The sequence below is a fragment of the Octopus sinensis genome, linkage group LG2 (assembly GCF_006345805.1).
Source record: "Octopus sinensis linkage group LG2, ASM634580v1, whole genome shotgun sequence".
Lineage (NCBI taxonomy): Eukaryota > Metazoa > Mollusca > Cephalopoda > Octopoda > Octopodidae > Octopus > Octopus sinensis.
Window position 1 is genome coordinate 186566365 of NC_042998.1, and position 21604 is coordinate 186587968.

Below are 21604 nucleotides of genomic sequence, written 5' to 3' on the forward strand. Positions count from 1 at the left end.
TTTACGTCCCCGTCACTTAGCGGTTCGGCAAAAGAGACCGATAGAATAAGTACTGGGCTTACAAAGAATAAGTCTCAGGGTCGATTTGCTCGACTAAAGGCGGTGCTCCAGCATGGCCGCAGTCAAATGACTGAAACAAGTAAAAGAGTAAATGGAGCACCCAAACAGGGTTGTTTGCTTCCAGTTTTCCTTGAAACTATGTCCGGATTGTTCATTGTTTAATAGACTAGGGTACTATTACCATGCTGGGAAACAGGTGAGGGTTGGCACTAGTTATTTCAAGGCAGTGCCCCAGCATGGCCACAGCCTGATTACTGAAACAAGTAAAAGCATAAAAGAATAATGTTTACAGCAAAGTATTATAAACAGAAGCAAACAGAGAGCTGTGGGTGTCAGTTGTAATATGATAAAATTTGAGTATTTTGCTGTCCTTACAACAAAACACAACAAAGCTATATTTAGAAGAACTTTTTCAAAAACTCTTAAATGAGGACACTTTCCAAAATTTCATTTGTAAAAAAATTTTAATATTTTTAAAATCCTGTTTTTTCTTGGTCCTAAAAAATCATTTTCACATCAAAGCAAAAGAATTCCATTAATGCTAAATGACTACATGAGTACATTGAAGCGAATGTTATCTATTAATCTCTCTCCTTTTATCACTCTCATCTTTTTATTACTGTTGCTATTTTAAATATAATTATCTTCACCATTGTTCAATCTAGAGCAATAAAATAACTATTATAAATATTTAAGCTGAAGCTTCTCAAATCATAATTTTCCATAATTTTTACTGATTATTCAAACACTTGAAGTTGGGAAGTAGTATACAAGTACAGATATATAAAGATTTTTACTGGTTGTCAGGATAATCTAATAAATGTGCTGCACATACATCTAAACAACTGCACACACAGAACATGCTATTTTCACGTCTTTGGCATCATGTGTATAAAACACACTTAAGCAAGAAAAGGAGGTGCTCTTAATGAAATTTTAGAGTTTTTTAAAAATTATATGACTATCTTTTAGTAAATGGCAAATAAACTGTTTTAAATAGTTGATAGTTGGAAATTCCTTAACAGCAATAGATGTGCTTGCAGAGATTCACCAATTCCCATTTTTTGTTCAAAATTGTAAAAGGCAAAGAGACAAAGATACATTTGGAACAAAGAATGTGGAAGTATTTTGTAAATGTTAATAATTATGATCACTTAAACTGAAGATATATTTGGATAATTTAGTTGTAAGATGTCTTGTGGTGTAAGGATCTTTTAAAAAAGAATTTCCAGGAAACTCTTTATAGCTTTTGCTTCATAATTACTTGAAAAGGAAACCTTAGCTTAATAAAGACACATAACATTAAGAGGGCAGATATGAAGATTGTTACAATTACATTATCTTCTAACTGCAGTTTTCATTTATGAAACTATTTTTAGAAGTAACTTGACATTAGGATGGACATCCAGCCATAGAAACCATGCAGCTCTCTAGCTTTGGTCAAGCCATCCAACCCATGCCAGACAGACAGACACAAAAATTAATTTCAAACCATGATCACCAGCCATTTACAAAAAAAGAAATTACATTAATTTTGTGCAGCATCACACTATATTAGTACTCAATTTTTTAATTTTTTTCCATCCAGCAGTATTTCTAAACTTATGATGTTAGTTTTGACAATTATATATTTGGAGTTGTCATCCACTTTGCACCACATAAATCTAGCTTTATGAACGATCTTGGTTGGTAAAGACTTTAATAATAGATAAAATAACTTCATAGAAATTTCTAAAACAGTAATTTATATGTGAAAAATTTTCAAAGAAAAAAATCTCGAGAAATCTTGATTAATAACCAAATCATAAGGAGAAAATATCAAATACTTTTAGCAGAATTTTTATATTGACCAAAAGACAGTTTAGAAACTTCTACACTTAAGCTAAGTGTTCACTATCTTAGTTATTACTAGGTCAAACTGCTTTTACTTATATTTCATTGTATTTTTAGCTTACACTAAATTGCCTATGTATGACTGCATTGTGACTAACAAAATGCTATTACACTCACAAATTGAAATATTTTACATTATAAATTATAGAAACCTATTAAGTGATTTGATTTTAAAAATCAATATTAAGAATTTATTAGTTTAATTAATAAAAGTAAACTTTAAAAAAAGTATTTCATTTACATACGAAACAATATTATCAGTAGACAATATTAATAACAGAAATTCAGATTATTTTTATATCTAACCATTGTTAAAAATGGATCCCAGTACTATTTGTCGTTATTTAAGACAATTTTATAACCAAACAAATGAGTATGGAAAAGTTTAGAAATAGTAGAACTGTGTTAAATTATACAATTAGATCGAGAAATAAATAACATTACATTTTTCACTGAGCAAACAACATATATCTCCATGGAGGGGTGACATTAGAATTAACGAGTCCAGTTACTAAGCTAATAGTTGAAGGTCTGTTGGTATTTAAAAACTGACAAGCTACATCTTGGTTTGAAATGGAATGAATGTACAATTTTTATGAAGACATTACTACTAATGAATGATGAGAATTAGCTTGGTAGAAAAACACTAAAATGGCAATCACAAAGTACTTCATTTTAAACTTATGTCTATAGTTGGTCTTACTGGGGTGGGTATGAATAAAGCCTGTGAATATTTAATACACCAAGCACAGAATTTATTTATAGACAAACAATGCTATATATTAAAATTTTTTTTTTGTCTATTCTGCCAAGTATAACAACAGCACACTTAAAATTAAGGTAATATTTGAGTAAATGAATGAGAGAGAGAGAGAGAGAAGGGAGGAACAAATGGAAGAGGAGGCCAAATGAATATGAAAAATATTTGTCAAGTCTGACAACTTGATGGCATGCAAGTATTTTCTGTCAATGAAAATGTCAGCTATTAAGTCACTCCCTAGAGCAACTATGCAGGAAATACACTGCAGAGGTATGTCAAATTTAAACTTGAAACAAACATAAGCATCTAGTAATTATTATTTAATAAAATCTTCACTTCTATTTAGAAAACTGATAAAATACCAATTACATTATTCTAGTAATTACATTCATACCAAATGGTAGACATATCTTACACTGTCCTATATGTTTATAAAAAAAATATAAAATCAGCAGATTAAAATACTTTTAACTGTAAGTTAGTGAATAAGGCTTGATAATAAGTTGCATGGCATAAATAAATTTCATCAAGCTACAAAAATAAGTGTATGTAGAGTAATATGTGTATATACTTTTGTACACTTAGGTAATATATTACTCATAACTGCAAGGTCTCCCCTCTGAGCAACAACGATCCAACACATTTGCACAATGTATTTCCATTGGTCTCTTATTTCATATAATCAATATGGCCCAAGTTTCTGTAAAAGTTATTTTAATCACAATAAAGAATAAGTATGAAAAATTCATATGGCACTTGATCAAATGGAGTAGCAAATAGTTTGAACTCAGTTAAATACAAGCAAAACTCAGAGTCCAGTTAATTCATGGCAACACAGTGAATACGTCATCCGTATTTACATCACATATCTTCACTAAATTCATCATCAAGACAAATACATTGTTGGAAAATTTACGTCATACTTTTTGTCTACTGAGTAGGTACATCACTAAATATTAAAGTTTTTATTTGTACAGCAAATATATCTTCTTTTCTTTCTTTTTACAGCATTCACCCGGGGTGAGTTGAGCTGGCTTCATTCATCCTCAATGCTGCATCTCTCACAAACACCGACCAGGCCTGGCAATTTGAGGCTAACGACCGCGTGATCTCCAACCACTCCTTATTCCAGCGGCGAACGCCGTAGATATGGGGGCCTAGGTTGGGTTCCAGATCAGCCTTGACCGTCATCAGCCAGGTTTTTCGTTGTCCACCACATCGCTTTTACCAACCCTGAAAGGGAGCTGGGGCAATTGCTTCGTAGATGAATTCTCCTGGTTGACGACGGAGGGCATGACCCAGCCAACGCAGACATCTCGTTAGGATGACTTGTCGGAGGGAGGCGATTCTGCACTAGTGTCGCACCGAATTGTTGGAGACAAAGTGATGCCATCGGACACGAAGGATATCGCATAGACAGAAGTGATTGAAGGATTCTAGTCGCTTAATATCTTCCACCCTCATCGGCCATGACTCCTGTCCCTGCGTCTGTGGAAAATCTACGGCAAACAAGACGTTCTCCCAACAGGGGTATACATGCAGCTGGGGACTGCTAGCGAACTTCCTATTCTCAAGATCCTTCAAATATTCCTCATGTATATCGCACCTTCTTCAATGGCAGCAAATATATTGCATTCAATTACCAATGTTAAAAAATTTAAAGATAAAGCGTTATTAAATGTACTCAAATTATACATTAAAAAAAAGTTATATATCCAAAAATGGAATCCATAAAAAAAGCAATGACAAAACTATTTTCATTTAGGAAAAGAATAAAACATTCCTAAAAGAGAAACTGTGAGCAATGCATCTTAAATAAGCCACTATTTTGCAATTTTGATACTCCTTGATGCTGCATTGAATTGCTGCATGCATTATATTGATATTTCTTTTCACTAAGTGTAATTTCTGCACTGGCAATATGGCTTTTGAATATTATGTCATTTCTTGAGGTACCATTTTCAAGATTACTTAAAATGTTCTAATTGTATGATGGGATTTTCTATCACTGAGTTTCTTTTCTTAATGAAATTACATATTTACTATGTAAATAATGTTAAGCACTGTTTTTGCTCCATGGATTAAAAAGGACAACAATGAATTTACCAATGATGGTATGATGATGTAATTAACATTCAATAAAGCTATCAGTTGATGGAATTACAAAATACTGACCCCCCCCCAAAAAAAAAAAAGTCAATAAAATAGGACATAATGGAAACTTAATTTTTGGCTCATATTCACAAGAATTCCTAGACCTGTACTTTACTATTTTTGAAAGGTTGGAAAATAAGTGCAATTTCCTTTTTGACATTGGTATTTCTACAATTCCAAGTTTCCTTCAAATGCTAAAACACGTCCATATATTTCAAGTAAAAGCTCATTTTTTTAATTCTTTTGACACAGTAAGTTCAAGTTATTTAAAAGAGATGTAATATCCTCAATAAATTCTAAGACTGCAGGCCAATCAAGATCATGAAAATGTGTAGCATTCATATTTTTGCTTTCAAGGAATATTGCTGCTACTTCATGGCTTACTTAACCCTTTTGTTAAAATGGAGTAAAATACCTGGGACTACCTCAGGTTATCTGATACTAGCTTTCTGTTTTGAAGTGAACTAAAAACTTTCCATTGAAATTTCAAACACCAGATTAATAATGACAATATTATTTTACTAAATTCTTCATTGCAGAAACTAGCCATGACTCTATATTTTGCCTTCATATCCAACAAAAGTTGGTGAAACTGATAGATTTAATCTACCAAATAAAATCTGATTCACTGTCTTCACAACAATATCTATAATGTTCTCTAGTTTCAAAGACTATGCACATAATACCTCTTGATGTATAACAAAATAGATTTTAATCAATTTCTATACAATTTGCCCTGGATGTAAAGTCATGATACATTTTTCTGCCTCATTATTTATGATGCCATTTAGCATCAACATATCGGGTTTATTTCTGACATGATTTTCAACAAATATCTGCTTCAGTAACTTAACCTTCTGTAAAAATTATTTGAATAACCTCTTCAAAAATTCTAAAATTTAAGGCCACTCTCCTCACAAACCCTACAAGTTGAACAGAACCTTAAGTTCCTACTCTCATCAAACACAATTGAAAAAAAAAAAAAACGAAAAGAAAAAAGAAAATCGCAATACATTGTAAGCATGCTTTAAACAAGTTTTAACATCTGCTGACATTTCTCAGTTCTTCAACTCATCATATGACTGTTCTTGCATATAGCCTGATAGATGCAAATAAAGACTTTTTCTTTCTTTTTATTATTTTTTTTCCTCTGCAGAATAAACTGTATTCACTGCTACAAGTAAACATCTTTGACAAACTCTGTCTGTAAAAAGTTTCATCTTTTCTGCAGCACATTGTAAGATTTTGTGGCTGACGTGAATATGCCCTTTTCACTTTCTGTCTAACACAAACACAAAAAAAAAGCCAGCCTTAAATCGTACAGCTTCATCATTCTTTGCTGTTAAAATATCCACAATGGTGTTTCATAATATCGTCCAATATTTGCCACCTTCTTCATAGCAACATTTTCAGGATAAATGAAACTGATTTCCTAATATGTTCCATGGTGAAGTAATCTAGTATCCAAGTATCTCGAAAACAATGGTACTCAGTGTCTGCTTTCCAGTATTTTGCATCCAATGATTCTTTTTTTCCTTCTAAAGTTTATTCCAATTTTAACAAGTATCATGGCAGATATATCTGGTCCATCTGATATCCTGTTGCTACAAAAATTATGTCAAAAAGTCACATGATAAACCAACTAATGCACTGCCCATCAAATTCAGCATGCACAGAAAAGGGGGTGATTGGTCCTAAAAATTTCTAGCAAATCATTTGCACATACATTGTACTAACTTATTAGAATAAATTACATTTTCTTCTTTTGTCAAATATTTATTGTAAATGTCTTATTAAAAGTGACAGTATTTATATTTGCAGATTTACATGATTCCAATCCCAAACCCTTCACACTCATGGAGATTATCTATGCATATTTAATAAGTTGATCCTACTTTCTAAGATTTTAATTAACTAGTATTTTGTTTGGAACAAACAGAACATTGCACCAATCTAATTACGCACCATTCATGATCAATCAATGTGGCTGTATGAAACAGAAAAATCATTCATGAACCAGATAAGTGCAATGTAACCCAATATTTGCTTAGAGGTTGGTCACAATTCTTTTGCAAACCTGCTACAAAATAATCAAAAAGTGTAAAGCTCTTGGAGAATGAAGTATGTCAGTCTAAAATATTCATGTCATGATTATTAATTACATTAACCATTTGTAAACAGTTGTTTTGTTTATATTAGTGATTTTATATTCGTGAAACCATACAAAGTAAATAATTTGTAGTAGGTCATAGGATAGAAGACTAAACTCAGGCAAATGTTATCTAAAAGTTCCGCCAATTGGGTCATACTGACATTCATTATTACACAGAAAGGATACTTGAAAATCAGTTGATTGGGGTTATAAAAAAGATTAAAATCAATTTGTGAATCCGGCTATCTACATAGTCGACATGGCTTCTATGCCAATGATACTATTCAGGTCCTATATCATAACAGCATAATGTATTAGATAGGCAGATCAGTTTAAAGACGTGATAAATCATTTCAGAAATGACATCATGAACGTAGTAAAACAAATTTGATAATGAGTAAGGAAATATAGCTTAAAATAGGCCACAAAATGTATAGTATTTGCTAAAAGCAGCAGAGTTTCATTCAGAGAACCAATTTTTTAGTGAACTACGATATCAAATCAATCCCTTTGAAGCATAAACATGGATTTCAAAGACAATATAACGAAGTAGAGGCAGCTGATTCACAATCAGGAAACAAACCAAATTGATATTTCAACTAAAGCAATATACTCAGAAAACAAGGATGAGAACATGGTTCATACTAATGTTTAATGATTCACAGAACTGAGTTCAATAAGAAAGCTTTCCATTACCAAATAGTATAGCAGGAGAAACAGCAGATGCACTAAGAACTATCCATTAATAGTAACTACTTCATGAGAATGGATATTTATAAAAAGACAAAAGTATGCTTTCTCTAGTAACACGGCTAACTGGCTTCGTGCCGGTGGCATGTGTAAAAAGATTCGAGCGAAGTCATTGCCAGTACCACCTGACTGGGCCCCGTGCCGGTGGCACGTAAAAGCACCCACTACACTCTCGGAGTGGTTGGCATTAGGAAGGGCATCCAGCTGTAGAAACTCTGCCAGATCAAGATTGGAGCCTGGTGCAGCCATCTGGTTCGCCAGCCCTCAGTCAAACCATCCAACCCATGCTAGCATGGAAAGCGGACATTAAACGACGATGATGATGATGATGAGGATGAATGAACATCTCATTTGAATCAACAAAGAATAAAAATATGTTTTATTTTTCTCTTTTTCAAAATGGATTTACTCCAAAAGAACAAAAACATTACATTTTCAATATTGTACATCCATTATCTACTTATGCTATGTATTGGATGGTTCTAAAATACTGTTTTAGCATGTTTATCTGCTAGAATCTTGTATTGAAGCAAAAAAAAAAACTAATTGCAATGATGATACGCAGTTATTATTGAGAAAATTATCAGAATCATGCATAAATTGTCTGCAAAACTTGCAATTGTTTACCATATCATCATCATCATTTTGATATCCACTTCTCCATACTTGTATGGATGTGACAGGGTTTATTGAAGCAGATGTTCTACAACCAGATGCTCTTCCTGTCAACAACCCTTGCCTGTTTCCGAACAAGATATTTGCTCGTGGCCAGAGATGCTTTCACATATCAGAGATGAATGCCACTCATTTACAACAGTCATGCAATGTCAAAACAATGAGACACAAACAATCTCATATACTTATATACACCAAATCCAGTCACAAGGCTTTGGTCAGCCTGGGGCTATACTAGAAGACACTTGCCCAAAGTGCCACGCAGTGGGACTGAACCTAAAACGATGTGGAAGGGAAGCAAACTTCTCAACCACACTTAGCATCTGTTCAAATTCACAGAAGTCAATTCATCATTTCCTTGACCTGATGCCTTAGATCTCTCCAGACAACCAGGTTTCCTCTTTACAAATTTCACCTACTTCTCATAACTAGATCATATAGACAGAAAATTTAAACCATGCTCCAACACATTTATTACCATTCCATTACAGGTATTCAGCTTTTTTTTTTTTTTCCTTTTTTCATCCTCTCCAGCCTTCAGTACTACATATCACATTCCATACAAGCAAATACATACCCTGAACTTTTAACCTTTGTGGAGAGTACACTATGCTATTAAGAGCTTTTAGAATATCAATGATTGGTAAAACTAAATTATAAACCTGAGTTGTCATTACATTTCTTAATATTTGGGCCTTGAATTTTTGTCTTACCCAGCATACAACACTTTAGAAATTAAATACAAATTACTTTTGAAGTACAGACTCTGGCCACATCCAATAGAGTCCTTTTTTTATTCCAGTGTTTTAAACTACTGTTCAAAGTGATTTGTACCTTATGTAATTAATCCAGAATATCCCCTTAGAAACTGAAGATACAAACTGATAACCTAACAACTTCCATATTCTACGTTAAATATACTTCTCTATTGGTTGTGTGGGTATGTAGTTCACTTCCTAACCATATGGTTTCAGATTGTCCCACCACATGGCATCATGAGTGTCTTCTAGGCCAATCAAACCCATATGGATGGACTTGGAAGATGAAAACTGAAAGAAGCCTATCTATCTGTATATCTATCTATCTATATATATATATATATATATTATATATATATATATATATATATATATGCATGTGTTTCCTAGTCCTGACATTACATGGTTGTTGTAAGCAAGTGTCACTGTCATACAAGCAGTGTCAGTCATTTCCAATCTTCCATGAAAAGATGTCATGCCAAGGGGAAATATCAAAAGCAAATGAAGGCTGGCAACAAGAAGAGCATCCTGCCAAAGAAAATCTTCCTCAAAGAATTCCACCTGAACAATGATGATGATGATGATTATGGTGGTAACAGAATTGTTGAGTAGTAGCCAAAATGCATGGCAGCATCTGGTTAAATTCATTTTATGAGCTGCATCATTTAAGTTGAGCCATTGTTGACTTTTGCCTTTCATCCTTTTGGCCTTGATAAAATAAATACCAAGGTACTCGAGTCAAATTAATCAACTCTAGTACTCTCCATAATTTGTTCTATGCCTGTATTAACAGTCATTATTGATTATCACTTAAGAGCAATAAATATATATATATATAAAATGTCTACATTTCCATGCAAGCATGAGTCAAATGGAATTTGTTAAAGCTCTTCTTGTTGCCAACCCTCCCTGTTCCCAAGTAAGGTAATATCTCTCCCCTTGGCCAGACATGTTTGCACAAAAGATTGGAAATGAAAGCCAGCTTGTAAGACAGTGACAGTTGTCTACAACTATCACACTATGTCAAAAAAGAAGACACCGACATACACACATATATTTCTTAAATAACATAACCATCACCAAATTAAACTTAAAATTACTTCAGAAGAGAAAATGGCAAAATATTGTTTCTTATTTTCAAGTAGGAATTTCTTTTTTAATTGTTGACTGATTACGATACTAGCATTCTCACATCCCAAAACAAATTCAAAGACATGAAATCCATTTCAACAGTACTCAGTACTTAGAGCGTATGGAAACCTCTACTTTTAAAATCTCATCTATTTGCACAGTCATCTGAAAATAGCATTTTTAGTTTTGTATACACAGAATCAAGTCAAGAAATTGTACTAACGTATCAATCATAGCAATGATTTCACCCTTCAGCATTTATACCAGCCATATATGCTAACTAACCAGATCTAGCCTCTCGTGCCTATTCTACAACGTCATTCTAAAAATAATCACATCATTGAAATCTTGATAATGCAGGATTAACTTCAAGTGATATGGATAGATAAGCATTAGATCTGACAGAGTAATCTGAATGATAAAGAATTAGTTCTCAAAATTTCAGTTCATCTGCAGGACAGTGTCACACTGACAAGCAGGCGGTTACACTGACAGGTGTGCAATGCACTGGGTCATAGTGACAGCAAGTGTATAGTGTCACACTGATGAAAAGAAGTCAGTCAAGCAGAAATGCATATACCTGTAGATAAAGGTTAAATTCAGGTAGGTATTCTAGAGTAAATTTTAAAATAACATCAGAACACTTTCCTGAATCCTTAAGCTAAAAACAAGGTTTTGAAATGCTAAAGAAACGAACCTAATAATAGCTGCAGAACACACACAGCTTTTTTTTAACAGATAGAAGATATATAAGTCCTTACCAAATGTTTTTCAACCAGCAACGTTAGTGCCAGTGTCATATTTACTACACTCAGACAAACTTTCAGAAGAAAGATTATTACAGATGAAGCTATAAGATTTTGGATTGTTGCCATTTTAAAAAATATTAAAGACACTGTCTTAATCAAGTGAGTCATTGCAAATGTCATATACTAAATATGGACTCAAGCACAGAAAGTATGTCACCTCGGGGGTCAATCCACTGTGTAGCATCGTAGACGGGTGTTTTCTATCCATAACTGTAAGTGAACCAAAGCCTTTTAACAAAAATTTGGTCAACAGAAATTGTGTGGGAGTACATAGGAAGGAATGTTCCTGTTCTTTAGAGGCAGTCTTAATCCATCACCAGATCTAATCCCACACACAACCTTGGGTACGCTAAAAGTTAAGTCCACTGTCTTGCAAGCATACAGGCCAGTTTTCTTTTCTTTCACGTCGTAACTTAACGAACAACTTAGTCCTGAGATAATTTCCCCAATAAGACAAAACAAAGTGGTTGGACAGCATACTTATTTTAAAGTATGAAAATTTAGTATAATGAACAGTACTAGTTTTAATAAACCCACAACATTTCTAGCTTTAAAATACTAACGCAAGTTTACAAATAGAATGTACTTCATGATTTTTGTGGTAATTATTACGGATTCAGAAAATTGGGGGTCAAATATGAATTGCCACAACATAAACCCTCACACTAAAAACAGCGGATTTTTAATAAGAAAACCCTTCCGAGTGTTATTTGACATTAAAAAAAAAATAGAAAAGAAACATCCTTTTCTTTTTTAAACCGGTAAAGTACAAAAAATAGTGATTTCGTTTCAGACATTGTAGTATCCTATATATACATACATATATATATATATGTATCCCTCAGACAACAACGAAGAATTGAAAACAAAGCTTTTCCGTTTCGCTAAATGGTCTGGTGTGGGAAGAGGTCTTATAGGATTAATCGAAAATAGTAAATCAAAGCTAAAAATATTAAAAGCTAATGTCAGGATGCGAAAATTCTTTTAACATATACTTTTTAGATGTCACATATATAACGCTGTGAAAAATTTATCTATTTTGAGAAAGTAAAATAAAAGAGTTTATATCTATTTAAAATATTCTATTAAAAACAAACAATGAAACATATTACTCCACCCCCCAAATTTTAAAATCTTCACAAGGCTATTGTTCGAAAATTATTTATATACGTGAGGTTAACAGAACTGGCGTGTTTGGTCATTAAAGCACAAGTTTTCGGTAACAAAGAAACCAATTTTCACCCATAAATAGCAATTGCGATTATAAAGCAAAAATTCGTTTGAGTTGTCACACGAAAAGGAGAAAGTATGGCGATAGACAATTAAGCATTATGACATGCAAAATGTATTTTATTTTCTGAAACACTAATTTACATGTAACTAAGAAAAAAAGAAGGCTTGGGTGATGAAGAAAACGGTAAGTGTAGCAGCGGTTTCGAAAGTTGAATTATCAAAATATTCAGCATCCTCCGTTAACCACTCCTCAGAGATGATACATAACCCGATCTAGAATGACCAAGCTTTTAAAGAATTGATGCTGACTTCCGGGAGAGAGAGAGATAATGAAAGGAGAGGCTGCAGGGGGAAAAAAGGGGATGGCGAGACAGAGGAATAAGGGAAGAGATGGGGAACAGAGGAAGAGATGGGGAAGAAACTAATTGTTTTTTTTTACTTTTTTTAAAATTTCGTTATGAAAGAAGCCCTCCTAACAATCATTGGTTAAGCATATTTTTTATCCTTTTCTTTTTATTTAAGAACTGCATACCATTAAGAGAGAGAGATTAAATAACAATTTCTTATCAAATTTCGCTTAAGACTGGTGTGACAGCCGTTAAATAACTAAAGAAAGGCGGTATACAATATATATAATAAATAAAAATAAACATATACACAGTCAGTGATACGATATTTTTTGCAAAACAGTGTAAAGCAGCAGAGACAAAGACTACAAGAGTGAACAAGTAAAACACGTGAACCGTCGTAGACAAAGCATTGAGGCAGCGTGGAAGGCTAGACATAAGCAGTTGTGGAAGAAACGTGAAGGCACTACAGTGGCAATGCACAATATTTCATGTGCTCCAATACAATGCCGTGAGAACTTGGGTTCAACTATGAACACACACACACACGCAAATCAACGAATAAGATATTAAGAAAGAAATTATATCGATATTTATATACATATTTATTATATTAATGTTATTATTACAGTATGTCATAAATGTATACATGGTGTATATACAACACACAATTATGTAAAAAGTATGTGTATACGCGTAATGAATATAGTATTATATATTACATATAAACATGGAGCACGTACGCGCGCATATATATATATATATAATATATATATATATATATATATATATAGAGAGAGAGAGAGAGAGAGAGAGAGAGGTAGAGAGAGAGAGGTAGATAGATAGATAGGTAGGTAGGTAGATAGCTAGATAGATAGATAGCTAGATAGATAGATAGATAGATATGTAGGTAGGTAGGTAGATAGACAGACAGACAGACAGATAGACAGACAGACAGATAGATATAGTCGTTGTCGCCGTGGTTTTACTTCCGCTTCCATGCGGGATGGAATGGACAGTTCATTGTAGCTTTCCAAGAAGAGTACTACATCTTGCTACAAGTTTCATTTTGGGTTCGGTTTCTACGGCTGGGTGTCCTTCCTAACGCGAAACCATTTCGCAGAGTGTACTGGGTGCATTTTATCGGGGGGGGGGGGGGCTCGGCAGTAGAGAAGATAGGGACGAGAGAGTGAATGGATAGTAAGAATGAATAAACAGCGAGTGGTGAACGATGGCTGTCGATACTAAATCGCCAATGGGAGGGAGAGTAGTAGAGTATCAGACATGTATATTCATATGATGGAGTTCCTTAAGATGGTAAAAGATCAGGGATATAACGATGAGAGAGAGGGACAGATGGGTCCCTGGGAATCTTAGTTACACTAGAAGGAAATATATTTGAACCGAAGAGATCTACTACTATTCTCACTCACATCAGTGCCATAGTACAGCGACAGTCATCAAGAGACGAGCAATATGAACAGGAGAGCGAGAGACAAGCGTGTTAAAAGCAAAAGCGTTAGACAAAGGTGACTGTGACATAGATTACAGACAGGTCAGTGATAAGACAGAGGGGTGTGTGATAGGTATGTAATATTACAGAGATGAGAGGCTATGAAAGAGACCAAAGATGCTGCCTTAGCTTTATGAGTATATATGCAAATATGCATATATATGTGTGTGTGAATGCATACATGTTCATACATCATCATCGTCGTTTAACGTCCGCTTTTCATGCTAGCATGGGTTGGACGGTTCGACTGGGATCTGGGAAACCAGGAGGCTGCACCAGGCTCCAGTCTGACCTGGCAGTGTTTCTACAGCTGGATGCCCTTCCTAATGCCAACCACTCCTTGAGTGTAGTAGGTGCTTTTTACGTGCCACCAGCACAGGTGCCAGGCGAGGCTGGCAACGGCTACAATGGGTTGGTGCTTTTTACCCAAAATGTGAACATGCTTCACCTTATATATTACACACACACACATCCACCCCTAAACAGATGGATGGACCACCCATTTCAGTGGTGAGGATTTGGTTGCTTAATCAAATGGTTCACCTGCTCGTTAAATTAACTTGTAAGTAGCTGTAAGCATTTACAAACATGAGTATCTTTGGCATAATTTTCAAGCAGAATCAGCATGACACAAGACCAAACCTTTGAATTACAATCCCTCCATACAATTTCTATTGACTCAGTTTCACTCACAAAGTATGAATCAGCCCAAGGCTGTAGAAAGTGACATTTGCCCGAGATGTCACAAATGAAAGTGAACCCAGGATCTCATGGTTGCAAAGCAAACTTCTAAACCATTCAGACAAACTGCACCTGTACACACACACACACACTTATATTTGTACATAAATTTATATTTTTAATTGCTGGATCTGAAAGGGCAATGAGGCTGATGCCATGAATGTCCCTATTAAGCCTCAGTATGTCAAAGCCAACAGGAAAAGTATGAGCAAGGAGTTATTGAGGGCCAGTGTTCAGGTAAGGAAGGACTGTGCATAGTGATTAGTGTAAGGCCTGGAGGCATGGACATAAAGATAATAAGAGAGGAGAGATGAATAGGAGAATACCTGAGTGGAGGAATATGAACCATCCAGCTCCTATGAGTAGAGGCCATTATGATAGTGATAGAAAATGCAGAAAGAGAAGACAGTGGATCAGAGGTTGGAGCCTGTAAGTGGTTTCATGCCATTCAGACAAGTGGCCTTTTTCTAAACATGGTTTAAGATGTCATCCCAAATGCAAGAGCAATACTTCATTGTATGCTTCTTCTAAGCTTAGTAGAATATTGATAATTGTAGGGGGATGAAGTCTTCTTGCCCTAAAGAGAAGAAGCAGTCGTTAAGATGCAATCCTAAATATGCTAAGAATGTGCTCTCCCAAAAGAAAGATCCTTGGTAGTAGTGGGACTCAACAACTGGAACAATTTTGAGAGCTCCGAGTGCTGCTCATGAAGAGAGTGGTCTGATGGTATTTTCTTGACACGTGTAGTATTGGTGCTATCTTGTTGAAAGAGACAAGACTTGCATATTCCCATGGGGTATACTTCTGAAGTCTCTGTTCATGGTGCCAGTGTTGGTTTGAACCTGTAGATTTAGAGGTTATGAGTGGATAATAAATGATTGGAGAAGATAGGAAAGCAGAGGTAGGGTCTTCTGTGAAAGAGCGTGTATTGCTGCGTGGACTAGCAAATAGTCCTTCATGTATGGAAAAGAGTGAGGGACAAAACTGAACCCAAGGGTACACCAGAGTTGATAGAAAGTGAACAGAAAAAGCATGTGAATAGTGCAATTTGATGGGAAGCTACCTATCCAAGAGATGAGGGAAGAGTGGAATCCCTAGATAGGCTGTTTCAGCAGGAGATTCACATGCCAGATATAGTCAAAAGCTTTGATGATATCAAGGGTCAACATTATGATCAGCAAATTTCTCCACAGTAAAAGTCCACCAATGGGTGACAAATGAGAGTAGGTCATCAGTGAATATGGCCTAACAGAAACCATACGGGTGGCCATTAAATTGGGGAGACAGATTCAATGTGTTGGATGATGTTGCAATGGCTGACTCCATTACTTGAGAGATATTACAAGTGAATGTGATAGAGCACTAGCTGGCAGGGTTAAAGGGGTCACCTTTCCCAGGAATAAGATACACTAGTGTTTCCAAAGATTCTTGTGGAGAAAGAACTCAGTGAAATTAGGGTCTGGCTCAGCCTTTTTAGTCTGAAAGTACTAAACGGTATTTTCACACTTGGCATGTGCATGCAAGGTAGGGGTCCTTGTAGGATGGAAGGGGATAGAATTGGAAATTTGCCAAGTGTGTTAAGTGTGCGGTTGGCCACAAAGCAAATAGTGAAGATGAAGGCTTTTTCAACAGTGTTCATGAGCCATTATTGTTGTGAAGTGGAAGGGAAGATTCTGGTAGACTGGTAGAAATCCTTTTGATAAGGGATCAAATGGATTGGCTACTGCTTGCATTGCAGAATAGCTTGAGGGCTGTATGATGCATAAAGTAATTGTTATGGTTCAGATAGTGTCCTTGCAGATTGAGTTTTACCAGAAACTGTGCACCTTGCTTTTCGCCATTTACAGATTTAGGTAAAAACAGCTTCAATTACAACTAAGAATGGAACCACTTGAGGGATTTGGGGCTCTAGATTTTAATGTGGAAGAACAAGCCTTAAAAGAATATTTTGGGTCACCCGATCAAACTACTTCCCTCACTCCCCCAACTTTATATACCCCTAAGTCCTTGAACCACCAATAATTTCTTCCATCATATCTCCTCTTGCACTGAAGTCCTTGTTCTAACACTCACAACTCCTCATAGCTCTCTCACTTATCCTACAAGTGTGTTACCAGTACCAAAACCAGATCTGTTGCACTCCTCAACTCTCTTCATTAACTTGTTTCAGCCCCACCCCCATTGACATGATATTCTAAACACTCCTGATTTCTTTTTCATCTCCAAACTTAATACATACCAAAGTAAAACTGTTTTGACATTTATCAGGTCAGGTCAAGAAAATCCTATTAATGGTTCTATGTAACCCAATACTACCCCGTTCCCTAATTGGGTGGTCGATGACTAAACCAGCTCCCCCACCGGACTTGTCATGCAAGGAGGGCCTTGTCAAACAATAGATGACCTCACTGTGAGCCAACTGCCATCCACACATGGGGCATATTGTGAAAACATCCTGCATATGGACTGGCAAAATGTGCAGCTGGTCCAAAACCATGGTCACAAAAACTCAAACGAAAGCATCCAACCATAAAAACCATGCCAGAACTGAGTCATTCAAGCACAATGCAATACTCTGATACATCAGATCTTGCTGAATCATCCAACCATGTCAGCATGGAAAGTGGACATACACAAATATCATCACCATAAGACCATTTTCCCCCACACTTGCATGGGTTGGACAGGTTCCTGCAACATTCTTTCTCTTCTCCTTTATGAGGTTCAACATTCAGAGATCAGCTTTCGTAATTTCTTCGCATGTTTTTGAAGGTATCCCTATTGAACCGGTCCCCTCCACATGGATCTCCTGGTACTTCTTGATCCAACAGACATCATCCATACTCAATATACATGCATATGGATGATGACAGACGGGTAAAGTGACAGTCGTCTCTCTTGCACACAACAGTTAATTCCTCCTATATCTTGTTTTCTCTATGCCTCGTTATAACATGCACACACACTCACATAACACAACCAGTAGATCATGCTTGTTTTGTTTTTTTCCAACTTCTGTATTCATTGCCCACATCCCACAACCTTGAATGAAGCATTGTAGTTCATACACAAGCATCTTAGAATCTACCCTTCACTCAGAAAGAAAATCCCCTTTAGTGGCAATTTTTGACCATACAACAGTCTACTGCAATAGTTGCAGTTCTAAGACTTTTGTTTGTCTGATTTGACTTGATTTTTTTTTTTTACCTGATAAGAGAAATATATTCTACAGTCAAAGGGTTGATGCTTAAAATTTTCTTGTAGAGGAATGTACTTCAGCGTGGTTCTTGTTAAAAAGAGTTCTTGCACATGGCCGAGTATTTCCACCTCACTATCACCTTACTATGTACAGCTAGGTTGAATATTGGTATGGTATTTGCAATTAGAATTAGGAGTTATCAAGTAGGAGCATTACATAGGTATGACACTGTTTTACAAGCCGGACGTCCCCTTCCTACGACCAACCACTTTACAGCATGAGCTGGGTGTGTTTTGTTGCACTACCAGGATTAAATATGCCCTCCACAGTGTCAATTTTTAATTAGATTTACTGCTTTTCGAAGTGGATTGCCTTCACTACAGTAAAGGGAATTTCTGTCTACCTCGTGAGATTTTCTAAAAGCCTATGTATGTCCCTTTATGAATATGTGTATGAATATATTATATATACACATACATAAATATATACATATATACATACCTCGCCCCCTGTATCTTTATAGGTATACCTGCAGATGAAGCTATATACTTATATAGAACTGTGTAAATACACACACACATATCCTTTTCATGTGTGTGTGTGTGTGCATAGATATACATGTGAATATATGTATGTATATCAATCATTCTAAATATATGAGAGAGAGAGAGAGAGAACGAGAGAGCGAAATGAAAAAGGGAGAGAAAGAATGAGAAAGAGATAGATACACACACAATACACAGACAAGCGATGTAGATGTCAGAAGTCGAAATTTGCCAAAGTACAAAGGCAGCTAAGCAAACTCCTCCGTGAAACAGCATCGGCCTACACCTTTCCCATTGATAAAACAGTATCTTGGCAGATTCTCGAGAGTATACACGAGAAAATTTTAAATGCTTAATTTAAAGTTTAGAGTAAAAGAAAAGCCACATGCCAAACAGACGTGAACATATAAAACGAATGCAAGTTTATTGTCTTGCTTTTTCCTCTGAGACCGTAAATCTAGTCGACAATGTTGACAAAGAGGAAAGGAAATATTAAACGAAAGAGTGCGGGAAGTGTGTGTTTGATGACACATCTCGCAGTGACTGTATTTTTGTCTCGGGGAGAGAGAGAGAAATAGGCTTTAGACATTTATCAAATATATAAACAATGAATCTATATATCTATATATATATTATATTAAAAGATTGTCACAGAATGATCAAGAGACGAGTTTGATGAACAGTTGATAAAAAAAATAAAGGCGATCAAAGGAAATTGGAATTATATAATGTCTTAAGAAGGAATGACATTTTAATTAAGAATATTAGAGGAAAAAAAATAGAATGAGGTGGGTCGGGTATTATTATTTTTTTTTTTCAGATTATGATAAAAATTATCAAAAAAATGTGGGCGGTAAACACACACACACACACACACACATATATATATGTATGTATATAATGAAATTGTTTTCCAGATGACAATGACTGTCGTAAAAACAAAATGACAATACTTAAAAACAGTCTGTATTGTGTGTGTGTGTATATATATGTAAATATATTTGTGTATATTACACACCATATATACACTCACACGCAATTGTTTGTAGGTGTAGATATATATATATATGAACACATGCAAATACATATACAGACACTAGTGTGTAAATATACATATACACACATATACATGCATATATATAGATAGATACACACACACACACAAATACATATACACGCATATATATATAGATATACACACATATATATATACACATACACACATATATATATATATACACATACACACACATATATATATACACATACACACATATATATACACATACACACACATATATATATACACATACACGCATATATATATATATATATATATGTATACACACACACATATATATATACACACACGCACATATATACACACATACATACATACACGCACATACATACAAGCACATAAATATACACACGCACATATTTGAGAAAACAGCAACTATAGTCACCGGTGGCAAAAATAGAGTACTAAATGAAAAGGTAGGACCTAGTAGAGTTAAGAAAGAAATTGATATTTTAAAGATCTAAGTTGCTAGGTGAATATGGGTGTGCTTGACCTAATGCAATTCGATTGTCACTCAGTAATACAACCCAAAGCACAAAAATCCGAATGTGACACTAATAAAGCTATATACAAAGGGCGAAAAATATCAGATTTTAATGCATTTCATAATTAATATTGGCACATCTTCGTCTATTTTTCCTTAGAAAGTTATGTGCATATGACTAATTGAAAACACCTAAAGGTAAAGAAGGCGGGTTCTATGTCCACGAAGACAATGATTTTACAACATCTACTGATTTATATAATTTTAAAATACCAGTTTATGACTTTGTTGTGAACGACCCGCATATTTAATACTTATCACATCTTGACTGACAAAACTTAAAACACCATTTTAGCTTTTTTTTTTTTCTCACCCCCCATCGAAAGATATGGAAATATTTATTACTTACATAAATCAGGCCAGAATAGTAACGATCTTTCAGATTATGAAGTACTGAAGCTTCATTTAAACAAGTAAGTTCTGCCATATCCTCAACTTTATTGAATTTAGGGGGGTTTGCTTTTTGTATGTCATCTCTGTGAAATGTTGTCCGCTTGCCAGTTTCTTCGACTTCGACGACAACTTCGTCGCCTTTTTCTTCTACTACACAGCCGGCAATGAAGCCATGAGAGTCGTGAGGTACCCAAACCATTCGTTTGGCAGCCCATTGTGATTGTGCCGAAGGGTCTGTTAGACGATTGCGATCTACAGTGAGATATTTCAATTCTTGGGCGCTCATGCACGCAAACGGATCTTCCGTAGCCGCCATTTTGTGTAGCTGTGTGTGTGTGTGTGTATAAAGTGAATGGCGCTTATATCAGGGCTGTGATGCTGGCCCGATAATTTTTTTTTTTTTTTTTTAGTTAGGAGCTGAAATCAACTAAAATTACGAAACAGGTTAGACTCCAAAGCTTCAAATGCACGCAGAAATGTTCTGCTGGTGTTGTTAGTAAAAAAAACAGCCACTTTTCTTTTCTTTCTACTTTATTCTCCGATCAATGACGGAGAACACTGAACTTTCCCCCGGTAAGACAAGAATTTAAGTCGTAACTTTAGCTGTATTTGTGATTGGCACATCATGTGACTCTTATTAAATCCGCCTCTCATTCAACAGACACGCCTCCCCTCCTCCAACTAGTCTAAATGGCGTATTCGGACTGACAGTCGAATGTTGTTCGTCTGGCAACTTATTTTATACTCTTCAAAATCATTTCCATTTTTTTTTTTCATTACATAGTAATATGTCTTCGTTTTTCATTAGCAACATAAGACCGTATTACTGCTAATGTCACCATCCATGTATTTTTATATGTGCTTTT

The 21604-nt window shown here is 35.1% G+C and overlaps 1 protein-coding gene across 6 annotated transcripts in view; it reads right to left on the reverse strand.

Annotated features, from left to right (window-relative positions):
* Positions 1–21351, reverse strand: part of LOC115222368 (myosin heavy chain, non-muscle) — a 142479-nt gene extending 121128 nt beyond the window's left edge. For 3 of the 6 annotated variants that reach the window (XM_029792614.2, XM_029792579.2, XM_029792595.2), the window contains exon 1: positions 20695–21350. In XM_029792614.2, coding sequence (XP_029648474.1) covers positions 20695–21054 — 360 coding nt within the window. In that variant the 5' untranslated portion in view covers positions 21055–21350. Of the gene's footprint in view, positions 1–20694 lie in introns of all 6 variants that reach the window. The other 3 variants (XM_029792569.2, XM_029792587.2, XM_029792604.2) reach the window with 2 other exon arrangements.
* Positions 21352–21604: the final 253 nt, after the last annotated feature.